Below are 26,109 nucleotides of genomic sequence, written 5' to 3' on the forward strand. Positions count from 1 at the left end.
TAATATTCAGAGAGCTTCGCTGTTTCTCTGACCCCGGGAGTGTGTGCTGGGTCGGTGTGGACTGAGCTTCACTCCTTGTAGGACCCCGGAGTGTGTGTTGGGATAATGTGGATGGAGCTGCACTCTGTCTCTGACCCCAGCAGTGTGTAATGGACCGTTGTGGAGGGAGCGTTACTCAGTGTATGTTTCCTGGAGTGTGTGATGGAATTGTATGGAGGAATTCTCGCTCTGTCTCTGACTCCTTGTAATGGGTCAGTGGATTTCGGCGTATTAACAGACTCCAATCAGAGATAAGGAGCAAGAAAATGGTAACTCACATATTCTGCTCTAACGGCTGCAGTCTGAACACCCTTTCTGGGACCCCCCCCTCCACTTCCTTCCCCTTTTCTCAGCACACCATTCCTTCTCTATGATTCTTATGTAAGTGAGTGAGCAGCATATATGTACAAATGAAAACTGTATGTATTGGAAGGTGGTTTTGCAAAGTGAGGTCAGGGATTTAGCTGTTACATTAAAGTACAGGACCACTGCCCATCCCAGTGTGTCCAGATATAGGACGACCATACGATTTGGCACGTGGTGTATGTGGGAGAGCTCAAAAATATGGAATCATAGTACTTTTTTTTCCAAGGAAGTTGGGATCTGTATAGAAGAGATGGAAGATGGTTTACACTTAAATTAGAGGGCAACTGATATCCCAGTGGGAAGGTTTGGCAGTACTCTGCATGAGAGTTTTTGGGAGAGTTGATGAACTTGAGTTGCAGGAGGATGGGATTCATAACTCCAGAGCAGAGCAGAGTCGATATGGAGGCAGAAGTTGTTAAGACCGCAGAAATAGTCAGATATCAAGAGTTTTTTGCATAATGTGACTGGTGCACTAAGCTCCATATATTTTAATACAATAAGCTTTGTTCTCAGAGCGGTTGTTCTCAGGGAATGAATCAATATAGTGAATGATGAAATTGTGGACATTACTGAGAATCGGGGGTAGGAGGAGCAAGTAGGAGATCACGATATTTCGGGTTTCCCTATTTTTAGTCGCGAGAAAGAGGAAGGAATTAAAGGAGGAGGGGTGACATTACTAGGCTGAGAAAATATTACCGTAGTCAACAGTCAGGTCAGTAAAAAAAAATCGTCTAAGTGAGGCTCGATGGGTGCTAATAACGAAGTTATAACATAGAACATAGAATAGTACAGCGCAGTACAGGAAATTCGGCCCGCAAAGCTGTGCCGACCCTTAAACCATGCCCCCTCCATATAAACCCACACCTTAAATTCTTCCATTTCCCTGTATAGTATTCTCTTAAATTTCACTGGTGTATTTGCCTCCACCACTAACTCAGGCAGTGCATTCGACGCACCAACCACTCTCTGAGTAAAAACATCTTCCTCTAATAATCCCCTTGAAAATCCAAACCCTTACCATCAAGCCATTTCCTTTTGTATTGAGCAGTGGTGCCCTGGGGAAGAGGCGCTGGCTGTCTACTCTACCTATTCCACTTAATATCTTGTATAACTCCATCGTTTCTCCTCTCGTCCCCCTTCTCTACAAAGAGTAAAGCCCTAGCTCCCTTAATCTCTGATCATAATCCATACTCTCTAAACCAGGCAGCATCCTGGTAAATCCCATCCGTACCCTTTCCAATGCTTCCACATCATTCCTATAGTGAGTCGACAAGACTGGACGCAGATCTCCATTTTTTTTTGTGTTGCATTTTTTGCTTTTTTTTCCAAGGAAGTTGGGATCTTTATGACCATATAACCCTAATGCGAGGGTAAAGCAGTGGATGTTGTCTATATGGACTTCAGTAAAGCCTTTGACATAGATCCCTTAGGCACACCACTGGTCACCGTCCGCCAACCTGACAAGCAGTTATCCACCACTACTCTTTGGGATCTCCCAACCAGCCACTGTTGAATCTGTTTTACTACATGAATATTAATACCTAACGATTGAATCTTCCACACTCACCTTCCATGCGGTTCTTTGTCAAAGGCCTTACTGAAGTCCACATAGACAACATCCACTGCTTTACCCGAGTCAACTTTCCTCGTATCCTCTTCAAAAAATTCAATAAGGTTTGTCAAACATTTCCCTCCACGCAGAAATCGATGTTGACTATTGCTAATCAGACTCGTCTATCCAGATAATTATATATACCATCTCTAAGAATACTTTCCATAAATTTACCCACCACTGACCTCAAAATTACAGGACTATAACTGCTAGGTTTACTCTTAGAACCCTTTTTAGAAGAGATGGAAGACGGTTTACACCTGAACTAGAGGGAAACTGATATCCCAGCGGGAAGGTTTGCAAGTACTGTGCATGGGGGATTTTGTGAGAGCTGTTGAACTTGAGTTGCAAGGTATGGGATTCAGATCTCCAGAGCAGATAGCGGAGTCGATATGGAGACAGCTGTTGTTAAGACCGCAGAAAAAAAGTCAGATATCAAGAGTTTATGCATAATGCGGCAGGTACACTGAGCATTCTAATGCAAAAAGCTTTTAAAAGGCGGTTGAGCTCAGCGAATGAATCAATACAGTGAATTATGACATTGTAGCCATTACCGAGAATTGGGTGTAGGAGGAGCAAGCAGGAGAGCACGATACGTCGGGTTTCCCTATTTTTAGTCGTGAGAAAGAGGAAGGAATTAAAGGAAGAGGGGTGACATTACTAGGCTGAGAAAAAAAAAATACCGCAGTGGACAGTCAGGAGAGGCAAGAAAATTCGTCTAAGTGAGGCTTTATGGGTGGAAATGACGAATAAGTAATGCATGGCAATGTTACAACATAGAGCATAGAGCAGAACAGCACATTACAGGCGCTCAGGTAATGCTGTGCCGACCCTTAAACCATGGCCCCATATGACCACCCACCTTAAATTCTAACATTTACCCGTACAGTAGTCTCTTAAATTTCACTAGTGTATCAGCCTTCACCACTGACTCAGGCAGTGCATTCCACACAACAACTACTCTCTGAGTAAAAACAGCTTCTCTAATACCCGCCTTGAACTTCCCTCCCCTTACCTTAAAGCAATGTCCTCTGGTATTGTACAGTGGTGCCCTGGGGAAGAGGCGCTGGCTGTTCACTCTATCTATTCCTATTAATATCTTGTATACCTCTATCATTTCTCCTCTCATCACCCTTCTTTTCAAAGAGTAAAGCCCTAGTTCCCTTAATCTCTGATCATTATTCACACTCTCTAAACCAGGCAGCATCCTGATATATCTCCTCTGTATACTCTCCAATGCTTCCACATCATTTCTTTGAAAAGGTGACCAGGCATATAGATGAGGGTAGTGCAGTGGATGTGATCTACATGGATCACTTAGACGAATTTTCTTGCCTGTCCTGACTGTCCACTGCGGTATTTTTTTCTCAGCCTTGTAATGTCACACCTGTTCCTTTAATTCCTTCCTCTTTCTCACGACTAAAAGCCTTCTCAGGCTTTTGACAAGGTTCCACACGGTAGGCCTTTTCAGAAAGTCAGAAGGCATGGGATCCAGGGAGGTTTGGCCAGGTGGATTCAGAATTGGTTTGCCTGAAGAAGGCAGAGGGTCATGGTGGAGTGAGTACCTTCAGATTAGTGGTGTCCCACAATGATTTGTTCTGGGACCTCTACTTTTTGTGATTTTTATTAACGAACTGGATCTGGGGGTAGAAAGGTGCTTTGGCAAGTTTGCAAACGACACAAAGGTTGTTGGTGTTGTAGATAATGTAGAGGATTGTCAACGATTGGAGAGACATTGATAAGATGCGGAAGTGGGCTGTGAAGTGGCAGATGGAGTTCAAACCGGAGAAGTGTGAGGTGGCACACTTTGTAAGGACAAACTCCAAGACAGAGCATAAAGAATATGCAAGATACTTGGTAGAGTGGAGGGGCTAGAGAATCTGTGGGTACATGTCTACAGATCCCTGAAATTTGCGTCACAGTTAGATAGGGTAGTTAAGGAAGCTTATGGGGTGTTAGCTTTCATATGTCCAGGGATAGAGTTTAAGAGACAAGATGTAATGAGGCAGCTCTATAAAACTCTAGTTAGGCCATACATGGAGTACTGTGTCCAGCTCTGGTCGCCTCCGTATAGGAAGGTTGTGGAAGCATTGGAAAGTGTACAGAGGAGATTTACCAGGATGCTGCCTGGTTTAGAGAGTATGGGTTATGATCAGAGATTAGGTGAGCTAGTGATTTACACTTTGGAGAGAAGGAGGATGAGAGGAGACATGATAGAGGTCTACAAGATATTAAGAGGAATAGACAGAGTGGACAGCCAACACCTCATACCCAGGGCACTATTGCTCAATAAAAGAGGACATGGCTTTAAGGTAAGGGGAGGGATGTCCAAAGGGGATATTAGAGGCAGTTGTTTTCCCTCAGTGAGCTGTTGGTGCGTGGAATGCACTGCCTGAGTCAGTTTTGGAGGCAGATATACTAGTGAAGTTTAAGAGACTTCTGGACAGGCATATGGAGGAATTTAAAGTCGGGGGGAGGTTATATGGGAGGCAGTGTTTGATCGTCGGCAAAACATTGTGATCCGAAGGGCCTGTAAATTGCTGTACTATATTATGTTCTATGTTCTATGTTCTATAGTGAAGCGACCAGACTGGACACAGTACTCCAAGTTCGGCCTAACCAGGCTTTTATCGAGCTGCATCTTTACACAGCGACTCTAAAACTCTATCCCTCGACGTAAGAAAACTAGCACCAGATAGGCTTTCTTATCTACCCTATGTATCTGTGAGGGAACAGTCAGGGATCTGAGGACTCGAACCTCCAGATCCCTTTGCTCCTCCCTACTACCAAGTATCCTGCCTCTTACTTTGTACTCTGCCTTGGAGTTTGTCCTTTCAAAGTGTACCAACTCACACTTCACCGAGGTGAACGTATCTGCCACTTTTCACTGGGAAATGATTAATCAAGCGTATACGTGTTATCGAAAGGACAGACAGGTGGGCAGAGGGAGTGGTGTGGCTCTGCCGGTCAGGAATGAAATTCAGTCCCTTGCGAAGTGTGACATAGAATCAGGAGATGTAGAGTCAGTTTGCATAGGACTGATAAATAATAAGGGCAATTTGTCATCACCTCAGTTCATGATGTCTCTTGCATTGTCGTACACGCACTTTAGCCCTTCTACCTAACTATCTTTACACCCTTTATTCTGCTTCTCTTTCCACAAATGCTAGATCTGGCTTTACTCCACGCACAGTACTTGCAGCTCTCGCATGAACATTATCCTTCTCCACCTCACTATCTGTTCCCATCCCCCTGCAAATCTAGTTTCAACCTCCCGGTGCAGCACTAGCAAACGTTCTCGCAAGGATGTTAGTCCCCCACCAGTTCAGGTGCAAGTCGTCCCGTCGGTATAAGTCCCACCTTCCCTGGGACAAGGCCCAATTGTCCAGAAACATAAAGCCATCCTTCTTGCACAAACTGTTTAGCCACGTATTTAGCTGCATTATCTTCATATCTCTGGCCTCACTAGTACGTGGCACGGGTATCGATCCTGGGATTGCAACCTTGGAGGTCCTGTCATTCAGCTTTACACCAAACCTCTTAAACACTCTTTGCAGGACCTCCAACTTCTTGCTATCCACGTCATTGGTCCCTACATGGACCACGACATCCGCCTGTTCACCCTCCCTCTTGAGAATACTGAGAACTCGATCCGAGATATCGCGGACCCTGGCACCAGGGAGTCAACAGAGCATCGGGGATTCAAGATCTCTCCCACAGAACCTCCTATTGCTCCCCCCGAACCATAGAATCCCCGATCACTACTGTTCTCCTCTTCTCCCTCCTTCACTTCTGATCGGAGGATCCAGTCTCGGTGCCCGAACCGTGACCACCACAATTTGTTCCTGGTAAGTCGTACCCACCAATAGTATCCAAATAATTATAATTATATACTTATAATTAGTGGGAACGGCCGCAGCAGTGCTCTGCTCATTCAGTCTATTCCCCTTCCTTCCGCTCACAGACACCCAGCTCCTGACATTTCGGGGTGAATGCCTCCCTGTAACTCCTGCTTAATTCTGCCTTTGCCTCCCGAATGATCCAAAGATTATCTGGTTCCACGTCTAGTTCCCCAACACGGTTTGTCAGGAGCTGCAGCTGGATGAACCTTTTGCAGGTGTGGTCATCAGGCACATTTGTGCTTGCCCGGACTTCCCACATACTGCTAACGGAACACTCGACTGCTATAACTGCTGCCTCCATTACCTACCCCTAAGCTAACTTGATTAATTAAAGGAGATTACCCGGCCTTACCTCACCGGGAGCAAGCTCGTCCTCAGCATCTGCTCGCCGAAGCCTCTGAGGCCAAAGCCTTCCTATCCTGTCTGCCTCCACTACGTCCCCCGCTCCGTTAGTCAGCTCGGTTTATAAACTCTCCCGCTGCCTCACAGGCCGACTTCGCACGCTTGCGCAGTCATGCCCCGTTCAAACTGCCGAAGTAATACTTTGGAGATATGATGTGGTGGCCATTATAGAGACTTGGACGGCTCAGAGACAGGAATGGATACTTCAAGTGCCGACTTTTAGATTTTTCATAAAGGGCAGGGAGAGGGGCAAAAGAGCTATGGGCGTGGCACTGTTGATCATAGATAGCGAAACAGCTGCAGAAAAGGTGGACGCCATGGAGGAATTTTCTACAGATACTCTCAGGTATCTTAGGAAGTTTGTGAACAGGAATGGGTCAATAACATTACTGGGTGTTTTTTTCATAGGCTACCCAAATGTAGCAGGAATATCGAGGAGCAGATAGGGAAACAAGTCTTGGAAAGTTATGATAATATCAGAGTAGTCGCGATGGGAGATATTAATTTCCCAAATATCATTTGGCATCTACCTAGAGCAAGAGTTTTAGATGGGGTGGAGTCTGTTAGGTGTGTTCAGGAGTGTTTCTTGTCACAATATGTAGATAAGCCTCCAGGACGGGAATCTACTTGATTTGTTATTGGAAAATTAACCTGGTCAGATGTTAGATCTCAGTGAGATCTCTCTATGGAAAAGGATATTGGTGATAGTAGTGATGATTTGCAGCAGACATAAAGCTTGAGCACGTAGATATTAAAAAAGGTGTGCTGGTGATTTTGGGAAGTATCATTTCGATAAGTCGCCGGGACCGGAGGAGATGTACCCAAGGCTACTCTGGGAAGTAAGGGAGGAGCTTGCTGAGACTTTGGCGATTATCTTTGCATCAGCAATGGTGACGGGCGAGGTTCCGGAGAACCGGTGGGTGGAGGATGTTGTTCCTTTATTCAAGAAAAGGAATAGATGTATCCCAGGAAATTCTAGACTAGTGATTCCTACCTCAGTGGTTGGTACGTTGATGGAGAAGTTCGTAAGAGGCAGGATTTATGCACATTTGGGGAGATATAATACGTTTAGCAATAGACAGCATAACTTTTTCAAGGGCAGGACGTGCCTTATGAGCCTGTTGGAATTTTTTGTGGATGTGTCTAAATACTTTGATGAAGGAAGAACAGTAGATTTAGTGTTATAGGATATCTGCAAGGCATTTGATAAGGTACGCCATGCAATGCTTATTAAGAAAGAAAGGATGCATGTTATCCAAGGGGTCATTGCTTTGTGGATCCAGAACTGGCTTGCCCACAGACTGTAACATAACTTATCCCGGGACCGAACAGAAATAAAGACACAGATATCGGTGTACGGTTAACCCTTCAATAGGTGATCACGTTGCCTTACGACTCCGCCAATTTCAGGTTATTTCTTTACATTCTACAGTGAATTTTGGAAAATAGCCAACAGCTAAATATAGTGATGCATTTCAAGAAGCACCTGTTAGATATCAGACAGTCTACGAATGCTTCAGGACGGTGTACAGGATGAGAACTGCACATCTACAAACAGTTCCTCTTTTACCGAGACAGTGTCGGACAGAGGTTAACCATACCGCATTCTTAACATGAAATGTTGTTATTTCCCACAAGCAAGACAGTGTCTGCATCTTATCCTGTGAACTTCGTGACCTGAATCTTCAGATAGCCAAGCTTGGGAACAACATTTAGTTTTCCCACAATAAAACAAAGTAACTTATCATAAAATATAAAATTGAGAAGCAGAATCAGACCATTTGGCCCACTGAGTCTGTTCCAACATTTCATCGCGACTGATCCAATTTACTTCTCAACCTCAATCCCCTGCCTTCTCCCAGCATTCCTTTAAGACCTAACTGGCCAATCAGGAAACTTTGCCACGAATAGACAAAAGAGAAAGCCTTGTCCTCCACGGCCACCTGTGGCAAAGAAATCCACGGATATTCCACTCCCAAAGTGAATAACCATGCAGTTCCCAACACAGCAGAACATCTGCCTTTTCTTTGCCCTCTGTATGTCCTTCTCTAGCCTGTATACATCCTCAAAACAAACTGCCCTCCACTTATCCATATATTGGCTATATGTGCAATCTCTTTGTATTTGTCAGGGTTGAATTTTATCTGCCATATCTGCAACCATGTCTGCAGGGGATTTCAGCAGAGCGGCAATTGCTTTCGTTTCCAGGAAAAGATGAGGAAGGTGCAGTACATGTGTATTCCAAAAGTGAAGAAGTTCTCAGTACTCAAGGAGTATTTACCTTTGGCCGAAAAGGAAACTGAAAGTTCTTGTAAACGCAAAAGAAAAGGCTTACAAGAATATAAAATTAAGTGGGAATATAATCATCGGCTCGGCTCGCGGCTTCATCCGGGTGATTGTATCCCCCGGCCAGAGAAACTTACAAATCTCGTTTGGGTGGATGCTGTACGATGTTGAGAAACAGTACACAACATGAGAGTAAACGATTGAGCTTTATAATCTGTCCATAAGGCTTGTAAACCAACATAAAAGGGGTACATTGTCAGGAAAAAGACTAATGTGCAAACGGTGGAGCTCACAGAGTCGTCCTTTTGTTCCTGTCGACCTCTTCTGAGCGCAGCCGACCCTCGGACCCACGCTCCTCAGACCACTCCATCCAGCGCTCATAGAAACGTAGAAACATAGAATGCCTACAGCCCAATATAGGAGCCTCGGCCCACATTGGTTGTGCGAAAATATTCTTACCTTCGTAATTACCTAGGGTTACCCATAACCCTCTATTTTTTCTGAGCTCCATGTACCTGTCCTATCGTATCGGCCTCCAGTCGCAGGTAGCCCATTCTGTACACTCACCACAGACTCCGGACAAAAAAAAAAAACCCTGACATCCCTTCAGTACATACTACCTTAAAACTGTGCGCTCTCATGCTATCCATTTCAACCCTGGGAAAAATCCTCTGACTGTCCACACGCTCAAAGCCTCTTATCATCTTATACGCCTTATCAGGTCATCTGTTATTCTCCGTCGCTCCAAGGAAAAATGGCCGAGTTCACTCAACCTATTCTCATAAGGCAGACTCCCCAATCCAGGCAACATCCTTGTAAATATCCTCTGCGTCATTTCTATTGTTTCCACATCATTCCTGTAGTGAGGCGACCAGAACTCAGCACAGACCCCAAGTGGGGTCTGAGCAGGGTCCTATATAGCTGCAAAATTTCCTCTCGGCTCCTGAACTTAATCTGAAGATTGATGAAATCCAATGCACCGTATGCTTTCACCATAGAGGGAACCTGCGCCGCAGCGTTGAGTGTCCTATGGACTCGAACCCAATACCTCTCTGATCAACCACCCTGCCAAGGGTCTTACCATCAATACTATATTCTGTCATCATATTTCACCTACTAAAAAGAACCACTTCAGAGTTAACTGGTTTGAATCCCATCTGAAAATTTTTCAGCCCAGTTTTGCATCCTATGAATGTTCCGCTGCCAGCTCTGACAGATCTCATACACCCTTACCTTTGATCAATCCGCAAATTTAAGAACCCCCACCTCCACAAACTCATCTCGGTCAATTATAAAATCACGAAGAGTAGGGTCCCCAGGACAGATCCCTGATAAACGCCAATGCTCCCTGGCCTCCATGTAGAACAGGACCGTCGACAACCTCTCTTTCTCTTCTGTCGGCAAGCCAGTTCTGGATCCACACATCAATGTCCCCTTGAGTCCATGCCTCCTTACATGGGATACAGTATCAAATGCTCGGTGAAATCAATATGCATCTTCTTCGCTTGCTTCATCAATTTGTTCAGTCACACCCTCAAAAAAAAATCATCAGGCTCGTTAGGCACGACCTGCCTTTGACAAATCCATGCTGACTGTTACTAAAAAAGGCCTTTGACGATTCACACGATCAATGCCTCTCATCATGTTATACACCTTATCAGGGTTCTCTGACCCTTCGTCGCTCCAAGGAAAAATGACCGAGTTCACCAAGCCCATTCTGATACGGCATGCTCCCCACTCAAGTCAATATCCTTGTAAATCCTTTCTATCGTTTCAACAACCTTCCTGTGATGAGGCGACTAGAATTGAGCACCGTATTCCAAGTGGTGTCTGATCAGGGTCCTATATATTTGGAATATTACCTCTCTGCTTCACGAATGATGAAGGCCAATGCACCGTCTGCTTTCTTAACAACAGGGACAACCTGCGCAGCATCGCTGTGTGTCCTATGGACTCGAGCTCAAAGATGTCTCTGAGCCACCAAACTGCCGAGAATCTTCCCATCATATTTGACCTACAAAAAAAGGACAACCTCACACTTATCTGGGTTGAAAACCATCTGCCACTTCTCAGCCCAGTTTTGCATCCTCGGACTATCCCGCTGTAAGCTCGGACAGACCTCATTATTGGGGGTATTTCAACAACGCCAAACATGTATAGTCCGCCAATTTACGAACCAACACCTCCACATCTTCATCCAGGTAATTTATAAAATCACGAAGTGTAAGGGTACCAGAACAGATCCCTGAGGGACTCCACTGTTCACCGGCCTCCATGCAGAATATGACCCATCTAAATCCTTCTGTGGGCAAGCCAGTTCTGCATCCAGAAAGCAAAGCCCCCTTCTGTCCCATGCACCCTTACATTCTTAATAAGCCTTCCATGGAACATTAACAACTTCTCGCTGAATTCACTATAAACTAGATCTACTGCGCTACCTTCATCAATTGGTTCAGTCGCATCCTCAAAAAAAATTCAACCCGACTCATAAGGCACGACCTGCCTTTGAATGTCCATGCTGACTGCTGCTAATTATATCATGCCTCTACAAATGTTCCGAAAACTGCCTCTCAGGATCTTCTCCTTCAACGCAGCAACCACTGAAGTAAGACTCATTGATCTATAATTTCCTGGGCTAGCTGTACTCCCTTCTGAATAAAGGAACAAAATACGCGACCCTCTAATCTTCCGGATCCTTACCCCCCCATTGAGGATAAGAACGTCATCGCTATAAGTTCAGCAATCTCCTCGCTCGGCTCGCACAGCAGCCTGATCCTCCATTCCCTGTGTCCTTTGCAACTTGACGCTTTCTAAAAACTCCAGCTTTTTGTCTTTATTAATGTGTACATACTCAAGGATTTCAGTCCGCTCTAAGTCACCCGTACAAACGCCAGAATCCTTTGCCCCGGTGAATTCTGAAGCAAAGTATTCATTATGTACCTCTGCTGTCTCCCCCGGTTCCATCCACACTTTTCCACTGTCATACTTGATTCGTCCAGATCTCTCACGTCTTATCCACTTGTTCTTCACATACCTGTCGAGTATGCTGCGGTGCACCTGAATCCTAACCTCCAAAGGCTTCTTCATGACACTTCTGGCTCTCCTAATTTCTTTCTGAAGTTCCTTCCTGCTAGCTTTATAATCTTCCAAAACTCTGTCATCGACTAGTCTTTTGAACTTTTCATAAGTCCTTCTGTTCTTCTTGACATCATTTCCAACATCCTTTGTTGACCACGGTTTCTGTGCCCTACCATCCTTTCCCCTTCTCATTGGAACATGCCTATGCATAACTCCAACCAGATATCCCGTAAACATGTACCATAACTCTTCCTTACAGTTTTGAGAACACCTGACCCCAATTTATGTTTCCAAATTCCTGCCTGTTAGCCCCATATTTTGGCTTACTTCAATTAAACGCTTTTGTAACTGATCTGTTCCTATCCCTCTCCAATGTTATGATAAAGGAGGGACAGTGTGATCACTGTCTCCTTTGGAGTTATGATGTGGTGGCCAATACAGTGACTTGGGACAGGAATGGTTACTTTAGGGGTCGAGTTTTGACGTTACCGAAAGACAGGGAGGGAGGCAAAAGAGGTGGGGTAGTGGCATTGTTGAACAGAGACAGTGACGCAGCTGCAGAAAAGGTGTACGCCAAGCCGGAATTACATATGGAGTCTCTGCGGTTGAAGATTAGTAGCAAGAAGCGTTGAATAACTTTCATGGGTGTTTTTAATAGGCCGCCGAATATCGAGTAGCAGATAGGGAAACAGAGACTGGAAGTTGTAACAGTAACATGTAGTCGCGACGGGAGATTTTAATTTCTCAGATATTGATTGGCATCTCCCTAGAGCAAGGGGTTTAGATGGAGTGGAGTCTGTTACGTGTGCTCAGGAAGGGTTCGTGACACAAATGTAGATAAGGCTACAAGAGGAGAGGCTGTACTTAATTTGGTATTGGGAAATCAATCTGGTCAGGTTTCATATCTCTCAGTGGGAGGGCATTCTGGAGATAGTGTTCACAATTCTGTTTCGCTGACAGCTGCTTTGGAGAGAGATGGGACGAGACAATTAGAGAAGCACTTAATTGGAGTAAGGTCAATTATGAGGTTATAAGGCAGGAACATGGAAGCTTAATTTGAAAACATATATTCTCAGGGAAAAGTACGGAAGACATTTGGCAAATGCTCAGGGAATGTTTTTGAGGAGACAGGAAAGTTATGGTAGGGTACAGCAAACTCAGATAAACTCAGTGAGCGATTTCAAGAAGCACTTGTTAGATATCAGCCAGTCTACGAATGCTTCAGGACGGTGCACAGAATTAGAACTGCACGACTGCAGTCAGGTTTTCCGCTACCACGACAGTGTCGGAGAAAAATTAACATTACCTCATTCTTGGAATGAAACTTTGTTAACTTCTGTTAGCTCACACAAGCAGAGCAGCGTCTGCATCTTATCCTGTGGCCTTCGGGGCGTCAGTCTTCAGATAGTCAAGCTTAGCAACAGCATTTAGCTTTTCCACAATAAGACAAAAGTATCTTATCATAAGAACGTAAGATGCAGGGGCAGAATTAGTCCATTTGGGCCATTGAGTCTGCTTCACCATTTCATTGTGGCTGCTCCATAGAACCATAGTACCTTAGACCAGTACAACACAGAAACAGGCCTTTTGGCCCTTCTTGACTGTGCCGAACCATTTATCTGCCTAGTCCCACAGACCTGCACCTGGCCCGTATCCCTCCATACGCCTCTCATCCATGTAGCTGTCCAAGTTTTCCATGTTAAAAGTGAGCCCGCATTTACCACATCATCTGTCCTCTCTTTCCACATTCTCACCACTCTCTGTGTGAAGAAGTGTTCCCAATGTGCCCTTTAAACATTTTCCCTTTCACACTTAGCCCATGACCTATTTTTTTTCCTCCCCTGGCCTCATTGGAAAAAGTCTGCTTGCATTCACTGTATCAATACCAAACATAATTTTATACACCTCTATAAAATCACCCCTCATTCTCCTTCGCTCCACGGAATAATGTCATAACCTATTTAACCTTACACTGTAACTCAGATTCTCAAGTCCCAGCAACATCCTTTGAAACGTTCTCTGCACTCTTTCAACCTTATTAATATCTTTCTTTTAATTAGTTGACCAAAACTGCACACAATACTCCAAACTCGATCTCACCAATGTCTTATACAACCTCACTATTACATTCCAACTCTTACACTCAACACTTTGATTTATAAAGGCCAATGTCCCAAAAGCTTTCTTTACAACCCTATCTACTTTTGAAGCCGCTTTTAATGAGTTATGTATCTGTACTCCCAGATCCCTCTGTTCTACTGCACTCCTCTGTGTCCTACCAGTTGCCTTGTATGTTCTATTAGTTTGACCTTCCGAGTGCAATACCTCACACTTCTCCGCATTAAACTCCATCTGCCATTTTTCAGCCCATTCCTCCAACTGGTCCAAATTTCTCTGCAAGCTCTGAAAACCTTCCTCACTGTCCACTGCACTTCCAATCTTTGAATCATCAGCAAATTTGCTGATCCAATTTTCCATATTGTCATCCAGATCATTGATATAGATGACAAATAACAATGGACCCAGCAATGATCCCTGTGGCTCACCTCTAGTCACAGGCCTCCAGTCAGAGTAGCAATCCTCCACTACCACTCTCTAGCTTCTTGATCTGAGCCAATGTCTAATCCAATTTACTATCTCTCCTTGTATCCCTAGCGACTGAATCTTCCTAACTAATCTCTCATGTGGGACCTTGTCAAACGCCTTACTGAAATCCATGTATACAACATCCACTGCCTTCCCTACATCCACTTTCCTGGTAACGTCCTCGAAAAACCATAATAGATTGGGTAAACATGACCTACCACGCACAATGCCATGCTGCCTTTTTCTAATAAGTGTCTGTCTATCGAAATACCTTTAGATCCTATGTCTTCGTATTCCTTCCAATAATTTACCTACTACCGATGTCAGACTTACCGGCCTATCATATCCCGACTTACCTCTTTAAACTTTTTTTAAAAAACGGTACTACAAGAGCTATCCTCGAATCCCCCAGCACCTGACCCTTGGATATCGACATTTTAAATATTTCTGCCAGGGCCCCTGCAATTTCAACACTTGTACCCCTCAAGGTCCGAGGGAATACCCTTTCTGGTCCTGGGGATTTATTTACTCTGATTTACCTCAAGATAGCAAACACTTCCTCTTCTTTAATCTGTATAAGTTCCATGACATCCCTTCCCTTGCCTTGGTTTCATAGACTCTATTGCAGTTTCCTTAGTAAATAAAGATGCAAAGAAACATATAATATCTCTACAATTCCTTTTGGCTCCATACATAATCGACCACTCTGATCTTCAAGAGGACCAATTTTATCCGTCACTATCCTTTTTCTTTTAATATACCTGTAGATACTCTTCGGATTGTCCTTCATGTCTTTTCGCAGCCCTCTTGATTTCTTTCTTAAGTATTTTCTTACTCATTTTATCGTCCTCCAGCAAATGATTTCCTCCCTGTTGCCTATACATGTTATACATCTCTCTCTTCCTCTTTATCAGAGTTCCAATATCCCTCGGGAACAAAAGTTCCTTATTCTTATTCAAGTTCTCCAAGGGAAGGGCACCAGGACCCACGTAGTTTGGCACCGGTGTTGTCGCAGAACAATGTGTTGTTAAATGCATTGCTGAAGGACATAACACGCGGCCTCAGCTGAGGCTCGAACCAGTGACCTTCAAATCACTAGACCAATGCCTTATCCACTAGGCCACGCTCTAACACTTTCACCCTTAACCAATGCCCTCTGTTTCTTTTTCTCCCCTCGCCTCAGCGTAAAATGACTGGTTGCTTTTACTCTATCTATACCCATCATAATTTTATACACCTCTATCAAATCTCCCCTCATTCTTCTACGCTCCAGGGAATAAAGTCCAAACCTATTCAACCATTCTCTGTAATTGAGTTTCTCGAGTCCGGGCAATGTCCTTGCAAAATTTCTCTGCTCTCCCAGAACCTTATAAATGTCCCTCTTGTAATTAGGTGACCAAAACTTCACACAATGATCCAAATTCGGTCTCACCAATGTCTTATCCAACCTCACAATTTCATTCCAACTTTTATATACTCAATACTTCGATTTATAAAGACCAATGTACAAAAAGCTATCTTTACAACCCAATCTACTTGTGAAGCCCTCGAGGGTGTGTAAAAAGAGTAAGAAAAATCTTAAGAAAGAAATAAGGAGGGGTAAAAGAAGCCATGAGATTAATTTGGCAGTCAGGATGAAGGATAATCCTAAGAGCGTTTACAGGCATGTTAAGAGCAAAAGGATAGTAATGGATAAAACTGGTGCTCTTGAAGATCAGAGTAGTAGGCTATGTATGGAACCAAAAGAAATGGGAGAGATATTAAATGTTTTTTTTGCATCTGTATTTACTAAGGAAACTAGGGAATTATGTATCTTTATCCCCAGATCCCTCTGTTCTACAGCACTCCTCAGTGCACTACCATTTTCCATGCATGTTCCACCTTGATTTTCCCATCCAAAATGCAACACATCACACTTATCTGTATTAAACTCCATCTGCCATTTTCCAGTCCGTTTCTCCAACTGGTCCAAATCCCTCTGCAAGCTCTGAAAACCTTCCTCACTATCCACTGCAATTCCAATCTTTGTATCATCAGCAAATTTGCTGATCCAACTTTCCATATTATCATCCAGATCATTGATATAGATGACAAATAACAATGTCCCAGCACTGATCCCTGTGGCACACCACAAGTCACAGGCCTCCACTCAGGGAATAAATCATCCACTACGACTCTCTGGCTTCTCCCATTCAACCAACGTCGAATCCAGTTTACTACTTTACCGTTGATACCTAGCAATTGAATCTTCTTAACTAACCTCCTATGTGGGACCTTGCCAAAGGCCTTATTGAAGTCCACCTCTGCGGGCCATTCGCTCGCACTCTCAATCCCTCTCCACGGTACCTTTCCCACCCCCAGCTCTCGTTTCCTCTCTTTTTCAGCTGTTCAGCTTGTGTTTTTTAGTGTCGGTCTGACACCCTTGTCAATACCGGCTTACTCTGACAACGGTTTCTTCTCTTTCTTGAGCTCAGAGACGCAGAGGATCCTCGACAGGATGGACGACAGCGAAGCTTGCATGAATCAGAAACGCACAAATACTGGATCAGGGGCACCTTCCCGAGGTGAGTGGAGCAGAAAGACGGATGGAGGGAGTTTCAATTTGAGTCTGACTCCGAGAGCGTGTGTTGGATAGTCTGGATGGAAACCCCCTCTGCGTTTGACACTGGGGGTTTGTGATGGCACAGTGTGGAGGGAGCTACACTCTGTGTCTAAGCTTAGGACTTCCGAGACGCTGCACAAGGAGATTCACTCTGTGTCTGACCCCAGGACAGTGTGATGAGCCGGTGTGGAGTGAGGTTCACTCAGTGTCTTCCTGTTCTTACTCCCAAAGAGAATAACCTCACACTTATTCACAATAAACATCATCTGCCAAGTATCCGCCCATTTACCCAGCCTATCCAAGTCACCCTGAATTCTCCTAACATCCTCATCACATGTCAACCTGCCACCCAGTATAGTATCGTCAGCAAACTTGCTGATCTTATTCTCAATGCCTTCATGTAAACCGTTGACATAAATCGTAAACAGCTGTGGTCATAATACCGAGCCCTATGGCACCCAACCAGTCACCACCTGCCATTCCGAGAAACACCCATTCACCGCCACCCTTTGCATTCTATCTGCTAACCAGTTTTCTATCCATGTCAATATCCTCCCCCCAATGCAATGAGCTCTGACTTTACCCACCAGTCTCCTATGTGGGACCTTATCAACTGCCTTCTGAAAATCGAGGTACACTACATCCACTGGATCTCCCTTGTCTAACGTCCTGGTTACATCCTCGAAAACCTCCAATAGATTAGTCAAGCATGATTTGTTCTTGGTAAATCCATGCTGGCTCGGCCAAATCCTATCACTGCTATCTAGATATGCGACTACTTCTTCTTTAAAAATGGGCTCTGGCATCTTCCCCACTACCGATGTTAGGCTGACAGGACGATAGTTCTCTGTTTTCTCCTTCCCTCCTTTCTTAAAATGTGGGAAACATTACCCATTCTCCAGTCCTCAGGAACTGATCCTGAATTTAAATAATTGGATTACCAATGCATCCGTAACTTCCAGAGCCACCTCCTTTAGTACCCTTGGATGCAAACCATCTAGCCCTGGGGATTTGTCATCCTTCAGTCCCATCAGTCTACCCATCACCGTATCCTTCCTAATGTCAAACTGTTTCATTTCCTCTGTTACCCTATGTCCTTGGGCCATCCATATATTTGGAAGATTACTTGTGTCTTCCCTAGTGAAGACAGATCTAAAGTACTTATTAAATTCTTCTGCCATTTCGCTATTTCCCATAAAAAATCACTCAATTTATTCTTCAAGGGCCCAACATTGTTCTTAACTATTTTCTTTCTCTTCACATACCTAAAAAAGCTTTTGCTATCCTCCTTTATATTCCTGGGTAGCTTGAGTTCGTTCCTCATTTTTTTCTCCCCGTATTGACTTTTTAGTTAAGTTCTGTTGTTCCTTAAATATTTCACAATCATCTGTCTTCCCACTCATCTTAGCTCTGTCATACTTCTTTTTTCTAATGCTATGCAATCTCTGACTTACTTTGTCAACCACTGTGTCCCCTTTCTCCCCTTTTAATCCTTCTTTCTACGGGGGATGAACTGATATTGCACCTTGTGCATTATTTCCAAGAATACCTGTCATTGCTGTTCCACTGTCTTTTCTGCTAGCATATCCGTCCATTTAACTGTCCGGCTCCTCCCTCATGGCTCCATAGTCTCATTTGTTCAACTGCAACACTGACACCTCCGATCTGCCCTTATCCTTATCATATTGCATATAAAAACTTATCATATTATGCTCACTACCTCCTAATGGCTCATTTAGTTCAAGATCGCTGATCAAATCCTGTTCATTACATGATGAGGGAATCTCAGCCAATTTCTGAACCTGATGTATCTTACGTGGAGTCTAAAGCCTAGACCCTCTCTGTGCCAAAGGTCCGTAGAGATGTAAGTCAGTTTCATCGTTGTTGCCTTGACTGTGTTCATGTAATTTGCCCATTGCTGTCGAGAAAACTCAGGGCAAACTTACAGCTGACCCTAATGCATCACTGTTTGAGAATATGTCAGAGGGACCGCGCAGGACAGGCAACTAGGAGGGAGCAATGTCAGTGGGTGGGGGCGTCAGTGACGCTGGCGTGCTTTGGGAAGGGTGGCGTGGAGCGACTGGCATAGGAGGGCATTATCGAGGCTGTGATGTGGGAGGACGGAATGTCATGGGGGACAGTGTTGTGGAAGTCACGTTGTCGGGCGGTGGGGTGGAAGGGTGACTGGGGGGGGAGCGCTGAGTCGGCTAAAAGGAGGGAGCGGTGTGGGATGGCAGGTGAATAAGGAGCCCCGTGGGGAGGGTGGTTTTTAGTGAGGGCAATGAGAGATGCGGTGATGGGGAGCCTCCTAAAATATATTTTTAATCCCCTCTCATATTTTCCATCTTCTCCCCCCATCACTCTGCACAAACCTTAGCTCTTCCCCCTTCTTTCTCCCTTTCCCTCTCACACTCCTTTTTCTGTTTCCCCTTCTTCATCCCCATCCCACATTTCCCATCTCATCCACTCTCCCCTCTCTTGTCCTTACACTGCCCCTTGTCCGTCATCACCCCCTCTCATTACGCTCTGACTATTCTCCCCATGCTGCTCTCTCTCATTCGCTCCCTTCTAACGCCCCTTCCCCTCTCTATCCCTCCTTGAACCTCTCTCTCTTCCCTACCCCCTCGCTCCCTGCCCTGTCTTTCACGCTATCTGTCCCACTATTCCCTCTCTCTCATTGCTCACTTTCCCTCACTCTTTCCCTCCTCTTTTGCCTCCCTCTCGCGTGATTATTCTGTCCGCTCTCTAACTATCTCCCAGCATCTATCTACCACTTTTTACCCATTAATTCTTCTCTCTCTCATTGCTCACTTTCATAAATCTCTCCCCTTTGTCACCCTCCCCCGGTCGCCCACTCTGGCTCTCCTTCTGCACTCTTTCCCTAAGTATCTCGCTCCTTTTGACACATCCATCCTCTCTCCCGCACATTTCTCCACCCTTCACTTTATACTCTCTCACCCCTCTGCCTCGCCTCTTTCCTACTCTCCGCACTGACTTCCTCACTCCCCTTACCTCACCCCTCTCTCTCTCTCTACTTTTTCTCCTCGTTCTTGTTAGCCAATTCTGCTCCATTTTCCCACCAATCGCCAATCTTCAGTCACACTCTCTCAACAACTCAATCCATCCATTTCATTCTCTCTGTCGTTGTACTCCCTGTCTCGCTTCCCTGTCTTGCCTCCCTTCAACCCTTTCGCTGTCCCCAACCCTCTCCCCCACCCCCACGTCTCTGTGTTCTCTTCACTTCCCTCTACACTATCCCCGGTTCTCTATCGCGCTATCTCATACTTGTCTATTTCTCTCTCACAGACGATCTGACCTCCACCTACACCGAGCTGAACATTCGGAAAGTCGAACACATCACCAATACGCAAGCAGGTCAGTGATGCAACAACGACGTCATTCTGGAGGGCTCACATGTCATACTCCCAAATGGCCAAGTGTGTAATGTATTCTTCTCTACCAATGCCATGTCAGGTCGTTCCGCAGACTGACCACCATCGGGGTAACAAACGGTTGTCAATCGGCTCACCAGTTGAATCTTTCCCCCTCTCTACTTACACCTGTGCGCTCTAGTCATCGATTGTCCAAGTCCAGGGGAAATAATTGCGCCCATTCACTCTGTCTGTGTTCCTCGTGGCTTCATATACCCCTGAAAAATCATCCCTCCGCTACGAGGAATAAAGTCGCAATCAACCCAACCTCTTTCCCTAACTCAGTCCCTGGAGTCACGGCAACAACGTCGTAAATTTCCCCAAGCACTCATTTCCAGTTCTATGTCATCATTCCGGGAACAGGACGACCAATACTGAACACTGTTCTCCACGTGCTACCTCAACAACTTCCTGTACAACTGCAACATGACCGCCTTACTTCTGTACGCAATAGACAATAGGTGCAGTAGGCCATTCAGCCCTTCAAGCTAGCATCGCCATTCATTGAGACAATGGCTGATTATCCACAATCAGTACCCCGTTCCTGCCTTCTCCCCATAACCCTTGACTCCGCTGTCTTGTAAAGCTCTATCTAACCCTCCACTGCCTTCTGAGGCAGAGCATTCCACAGATCCACTACTCCATGGGTGAAGAAGCTTTTCCTTAACTCAGTTCTAAATGACCTACCCCTTAGTCTTAAACTGTGGCCTCTGGTTCTGGACTCCACCAACATCGGGAACATGTTCACTGCCTGTAGCGTGTACAATCCCTTAATAATCTTATATGTTTTAATCAGATCCACTCTCATCCTTCAAAATTCCAGTAGATACAAGCCCAGTTGGTCCAATCTTTCAACATATGACATTCCCGCCATCCCCGGATTTAACCTCGTGAACCTACGCTGCACTCCCTTAATAGCAAGAATGCCCTTCCTCCAATTTGGAGACCAAAACTGAACACAGTACTCCAGGTGTGTTCTCACCAGGGCCCTGTACAACTGCAGAAGAACCTCTTTGTTCCGATACTCAACTCCCCTCATTATGAAGGCCAACGTACTTTCTTCACTGCCTGCTGTACCTGCCTGACTTTCCCTCAGAGACTGATGTACAATAACACCTGGATATTGTTGTATTTCCCCTTTCCCTAATTTGACACCATAACGATAGTAATCTGCCTTCCTGTTCCTGCCACCAAATTGGATAAACTCACATTTATCCACATTAACCTGCATCTGCCATGTACCTGCCAACTCACCAAACCTGTCTAAGTCACCCTGCTTTCTCTTAACATCCTCCTCATATTTCACACTGCCACCCTGCTTTGTGTCATCTGCAAATTTGCTAATGTTACTTTTAATCCCTTTATCTAAATTATTAATGTATATTGTAAATAGGTGCGATCCCAGCACCGAGCCTTGCGTTACCCCATTAGTCACTGCCTGCCATTCTTCAAAGGACCCGTTAATCCCTACTCTTCTTTTCCTGTCTGCCAACCAATTTTATATCCATGTTAGTACCCTACTCCCAATACCATGTGCTCTAATTTGGCCACTATTCTCCTATGCGGGACCTCATCAAAGACTTTCTGAAAGCCCAGGTGCACTTCATCCATTGGCTCTCCTTTGTACATTTTCATAATTACATCCTCAACGAATTCCAGAAATTACTCAAGCATGATTTCCTTTTCGTAACTCCATGGTGACTCGAACCGATACTGTCACTGCTATCCAAATGTGCCTCTATTTCATCTTTTATCATTGACTCCATCACTTCCCCACCACTGATGTCAGTCTAATTTCTTGTTTTCTCTCTCCCTCCTTTCTTAAAAAGTGGGATAATATTAGCTATCCTCAAATCCTCAGGATCCGATCCTGAATCAAAAGAAGTTCGGAAAATGGTTACGAATGTCTCCACGATTTGTAGACCCACCTCTTTAAGTACCCTGGCATGCAGACCATCAGGACCTTGAGATTTATCTGCCTTCAGTCCCATCAGTCCACCCAACACTATTTTCCGCTTATTGTGGATTTCCGTCAGTTATCCCGTTGCCCTAGGTCCTCTGATCACTATTACATCTGCAATAGTTTCTGTGTCTTCCCTGGTTAAGATAGATCCAAAGAACCTGTACAGCTCGTCTGTCCTTATTCCCCATAATAAATTCACCCGTTCTGACTTCAAGGGTCCAACTTTGGTCTTAAATATTTTTTCCTCTTCAAATACCTAAAGAAGCTTTTACTATCCTCCTCGGTATTCTTGGCTAGCGTACATTCGTACCTCATCTTTTCTCCTCGTATTGCCTTCTGTTGCTCCTTAAAAAAAAAGTGTCCCAATCCTCTGGTTTTCCGCTCATCTTTGCTATGTTATTCTTCTTCTCTTTTATTTTTATACTGTCATTGACTTCCCTTGTTAGCTACTCCCCTTATAATCTTTCTTCCTCTTTGGAATGAACTGATCCTGCACCTTCTGCATTATTCCCAGAAATGCCTGACATTGTTGATCCACTGTCCTCCCTGCTTGTGTACCTTCCAATTAACATTGGCTAGTTCCTCCCTCATAGCTACATAGTCCCCTTTGTTCAACTGTAATGCTGACCCTTCCGATTTTCCCTACTCCTTCTCAAATTGTAGAATAAAACTCATCATATTATGGTCACTACCTCGGAATGGATCCTTTACCTCGAGTTCTCTTATCTGATCCGGTTCGTTACACAACACTAGATCCACAATTGTCTTCTACACGGTAGCCTCCAGTACAAGCTGCTCTAAGGATCCATATCGGAAGCACTCCACAAACTCCCTTTGCTGGGGTCCAGTCCCAACCTGATTTTCCCAGTCTACCTGCACGTTGCATAACCTTTCCGACATGCTAATTTTAGGTCTTGATTCAACTTGCCCTCTGTATCCAGGCTACTATATGGGGGCCTGCAGATTACCCACATTAGGGTCTTTTTGCCCTTACAATTTCTCAGTTCTATCCATACTGACGCTACACCTCTACATTCTATGTCACCTCTCTCAAGGGACTGAATTTCATTCCTCACCAGCAAAGTCACCCCAACCCCTCTGCCCACCAGTCTGTCCTTTCGATTGGACTTGTAGGCTTGAATATTCATTTCCCAGCCCTGGTCCACTTGCAGCCGTGTCTCTGTTATTCCTGTAACATCATACTTGCCAATCTCCAACTGAGCCTCAAGCTCATCTACTTTATTTCTTATACTTCGTGTATTCATATATAATACTTTTCATCCATCACTCCCTTCGCTTCTCACGTCGATCCCTATTGCACTTGGCTAGACTTCCTGAGCTTTCTTCCTCTTTAATTCTGTTGTCGTGCTTAAGTTTTCTTATTCCCTTTTTCCATCTTCTCCGTCCACACTGCCTGTTGAATTCCTCTCCTCGTTCTGTCTTCCCATTCTCTCCCATTTTCCCGCCCAGCGCCTTCATCTCTCACCCTATATCCCCTATCCATCCATCACTCTATCTGCCGCTCTGTCTCCACGTACTTCCTCATCTCGCTCATTTTGTGTCTCCGTCTCTCACTCCGCTCCACCATTCTCTACCTGCCCCTTGCTCTTCTATTTGTCTTCCTCTCACATTTTCTTGCTTTGTCTCCCAGATGGACTGGACCCAACCTACTCTCAGCTGAACCTTCGCCAAAATGAGCTTCACATCGCTAAGGAAGAAGAAACTCCTATTGCGTCGGGACCAGGAGATCAGGCAGGTCAGATTTCACGTTGATGACGCCATTCTGAAGGTGTCACGTGCAAAACGCACATGTATATAAGTGATAATGCAACTGAATCGACCATTTCGCCTAGCCGTTCCTTCCACAGAGGGAGCATTGTTTTTTAAAGAAAATTCAACTCTGGTCGGCAGTTAAATCTCCTTCTGCTATCACCTCAGAACTGTGCGCTCTGATCCTCGATTCTCCGAGTCTATAGAAAATGACCCTGCGCATTCACCTTGTCTTTGCCCCACGTGGTTTTATAAACCTCTGTAAGTCACTCGTGAACTCCAAGGTATAAAATCCTAACCTGCCTGTCTTATCTCCATAACTCAGTCTCTCGAGTCTCGGCAGTACCCCCGTAAAGCTCCCTCTGCAACCTTTGCTTCTCGGTGGCATTTCACCTGCAGCAGGTGGACGAAAACTGAACACTGTACTACAAGGGCGTCCTACCCTACGTCCTGTACAACTGCAAAGTGACCTCTCGACTCCTGCACTCAGTGCATTGATTGATGGGGATGCAGTCTTCGCCGCCTTATCTACACTTGACCTTAATTTTTGCGAACCGTTTTCCGTAGCCCCGTGGCTATTTGTTCTCTGACACTTCCCAGGGTTCCTCCTCTTCACCGTGACAGTCCCACGCTGCTTGTCTTCCTGAAATACAACAGCTTGCACTTATCCAGACTAACTTGCATAACAGGAAAAACTGAAACCTAAATCTACCTTGCCTCGCCCGTTTCCGCCTAAGCTCGTTGAGCCAAAGCCTTTAAGCCTTCACTCTGTTCTCGGCTCACTCCGCTGCCAGCTGCAAAAGCCTGTGTTCTTTTAAAAGCTTCCCGGCTTCACTGCCCGACGTCACACGCCTGCGCAGTCCCGACTCTCTTAACTCCGATGAGAAGAAAAACAATCTGATCCTCCGACTTCCTTCTCCAAATGCAACTCTACCATGAAGTGATCGGTATGTCACTGGCACTATCCTTTCCGTAATGTTTGTGAATGGCCCGGATGACAGTTTAGATAACAACACACACACAAAATGCTGGTGGAGCACAGCAGGCCAGGCAGCATCTATAAGGAGATGCACTGTAGACGTTTAGGGCCGAGACCCTTCGTCAAACCTCTTCAGCGTGGGCATCACTGGCAGAGGCTGCTTTGGTACGTTTACCGATGTTACGACGATGGGTGGTGTTGTGGATCGTATAGAAGACCAGAAAAGAATCCAGTGGGATTTGTTTCAGTTACAACTATGGGTTGGAGAAATGTCAGCTGGAGTTGACATTCAAATGTCAAATGTGAAATGTTGCACCTTGTTTGGCCAAATGTTGAGAGATAGCGCATCCTGAAAACCAAGACCTTAAACAGTGTTGATTTGCAGAAGGAGATTAGGGTCCAAAGTTATTCTCCGTGGGGACGTTTTCTGGGGTGTTTAACACGCTTGACTTTATCAGTGGAGGCATCGGGTTCAAATAATCTGGAAGGTATGTTGTATCAAATTTACCGATTTGGCTGCATCCGGCGTACTGTATACAATTCTGGTCACCACATTATTGGGATGATTAGTAGGCCTTGGATAGCTCCGGAGATGCTGAGCGGGAGATCCGACAGAAGTTTCTAAGATCACAAGAGACACAGACTTGAGTCGGCAGACAGTACCTTTTACCACAGTTGAAATGTCTAATACCAGAGGGAATGCATTCGAGACAACATTGCAGACAAGTTTCTGTACTCCGCTGGGTGGGCTCTGTTCTATACCTCGAAATAATAAAACAATTTACTATCAATTTACTAACTCTACGAGGCAGGACATTCGAAACACACAAAGCCTACTTGAATATCCAGATTTCCATCCAAATCTTTGCCACAAAGAGCAGAAGCCGTAGGGCGCATCGGCGCATTACTCCACGATTCACGGACGTCCGCCTCTCTCTGAGGTCTGTACGCAAGCCAACTCTGAGCCCAAATTCCCAGTTCATTCTGAATTGCAATCATCGCAATCTTGTCAAAGTATCTCCCATGAAATTGACCTTGCTGAATGCTCGTCTAAAGTGAAGAGTTTATCACCCCTTTGAACTGAATGTTCAAC

At 45.0% G+C, this 26,109-nt stretch overlaps 1 protein-coding gene across 1 annotated transcript in view; it reads left to right on the forward strand.

Moving 5' to 3' along the window:
• LOC132389403 (killer cell lectin-like receptor subfamily B member 1B allele B) overlaps positions 1–26,109 on the forward strand; it is a 40,050-nt gene that overhangs the window by 4,434 nt on the left and 9,507 nt on the right. Inside the window, exons 2-4 of the mRNA XM_059961924.1 lie at positions 16,746–16,835; positions 20,180–20,248; positions 23,919–24,023. Of these exons, the coding sequence (XP_059817907.1) occupies positions 16,769–16,835; positions 20,180–20,248; positions 23,919–24,023 (241 nt within the window). The 5' untranslated portion in view covers positions 16,746–16,768. The remainder of the gene's footprint in view (positions 1–16,745; positions 16,836–20,179; positions 20,249–23,918; positions 24,024–26,109) is intronic.

This window comes from Hypanus sabinus, unplaced genomic scaffold (genome assembly GCF_030144855.1).
Source record: "Hypanus sabinus isolate sHypSab1 unplaced genomic scaffold, sHypSab1.hap1 scaffold_557, whole genome shotgun sequence".
In the NCBI taxonomy this organism is placed as follows: domain Eukaryota; kingdom Metazoa; phylum Chordata; class Chondrichthyes; order Myliobatiformes; family Dasyatidae; genus Hypanus; species Hypanus sabinus.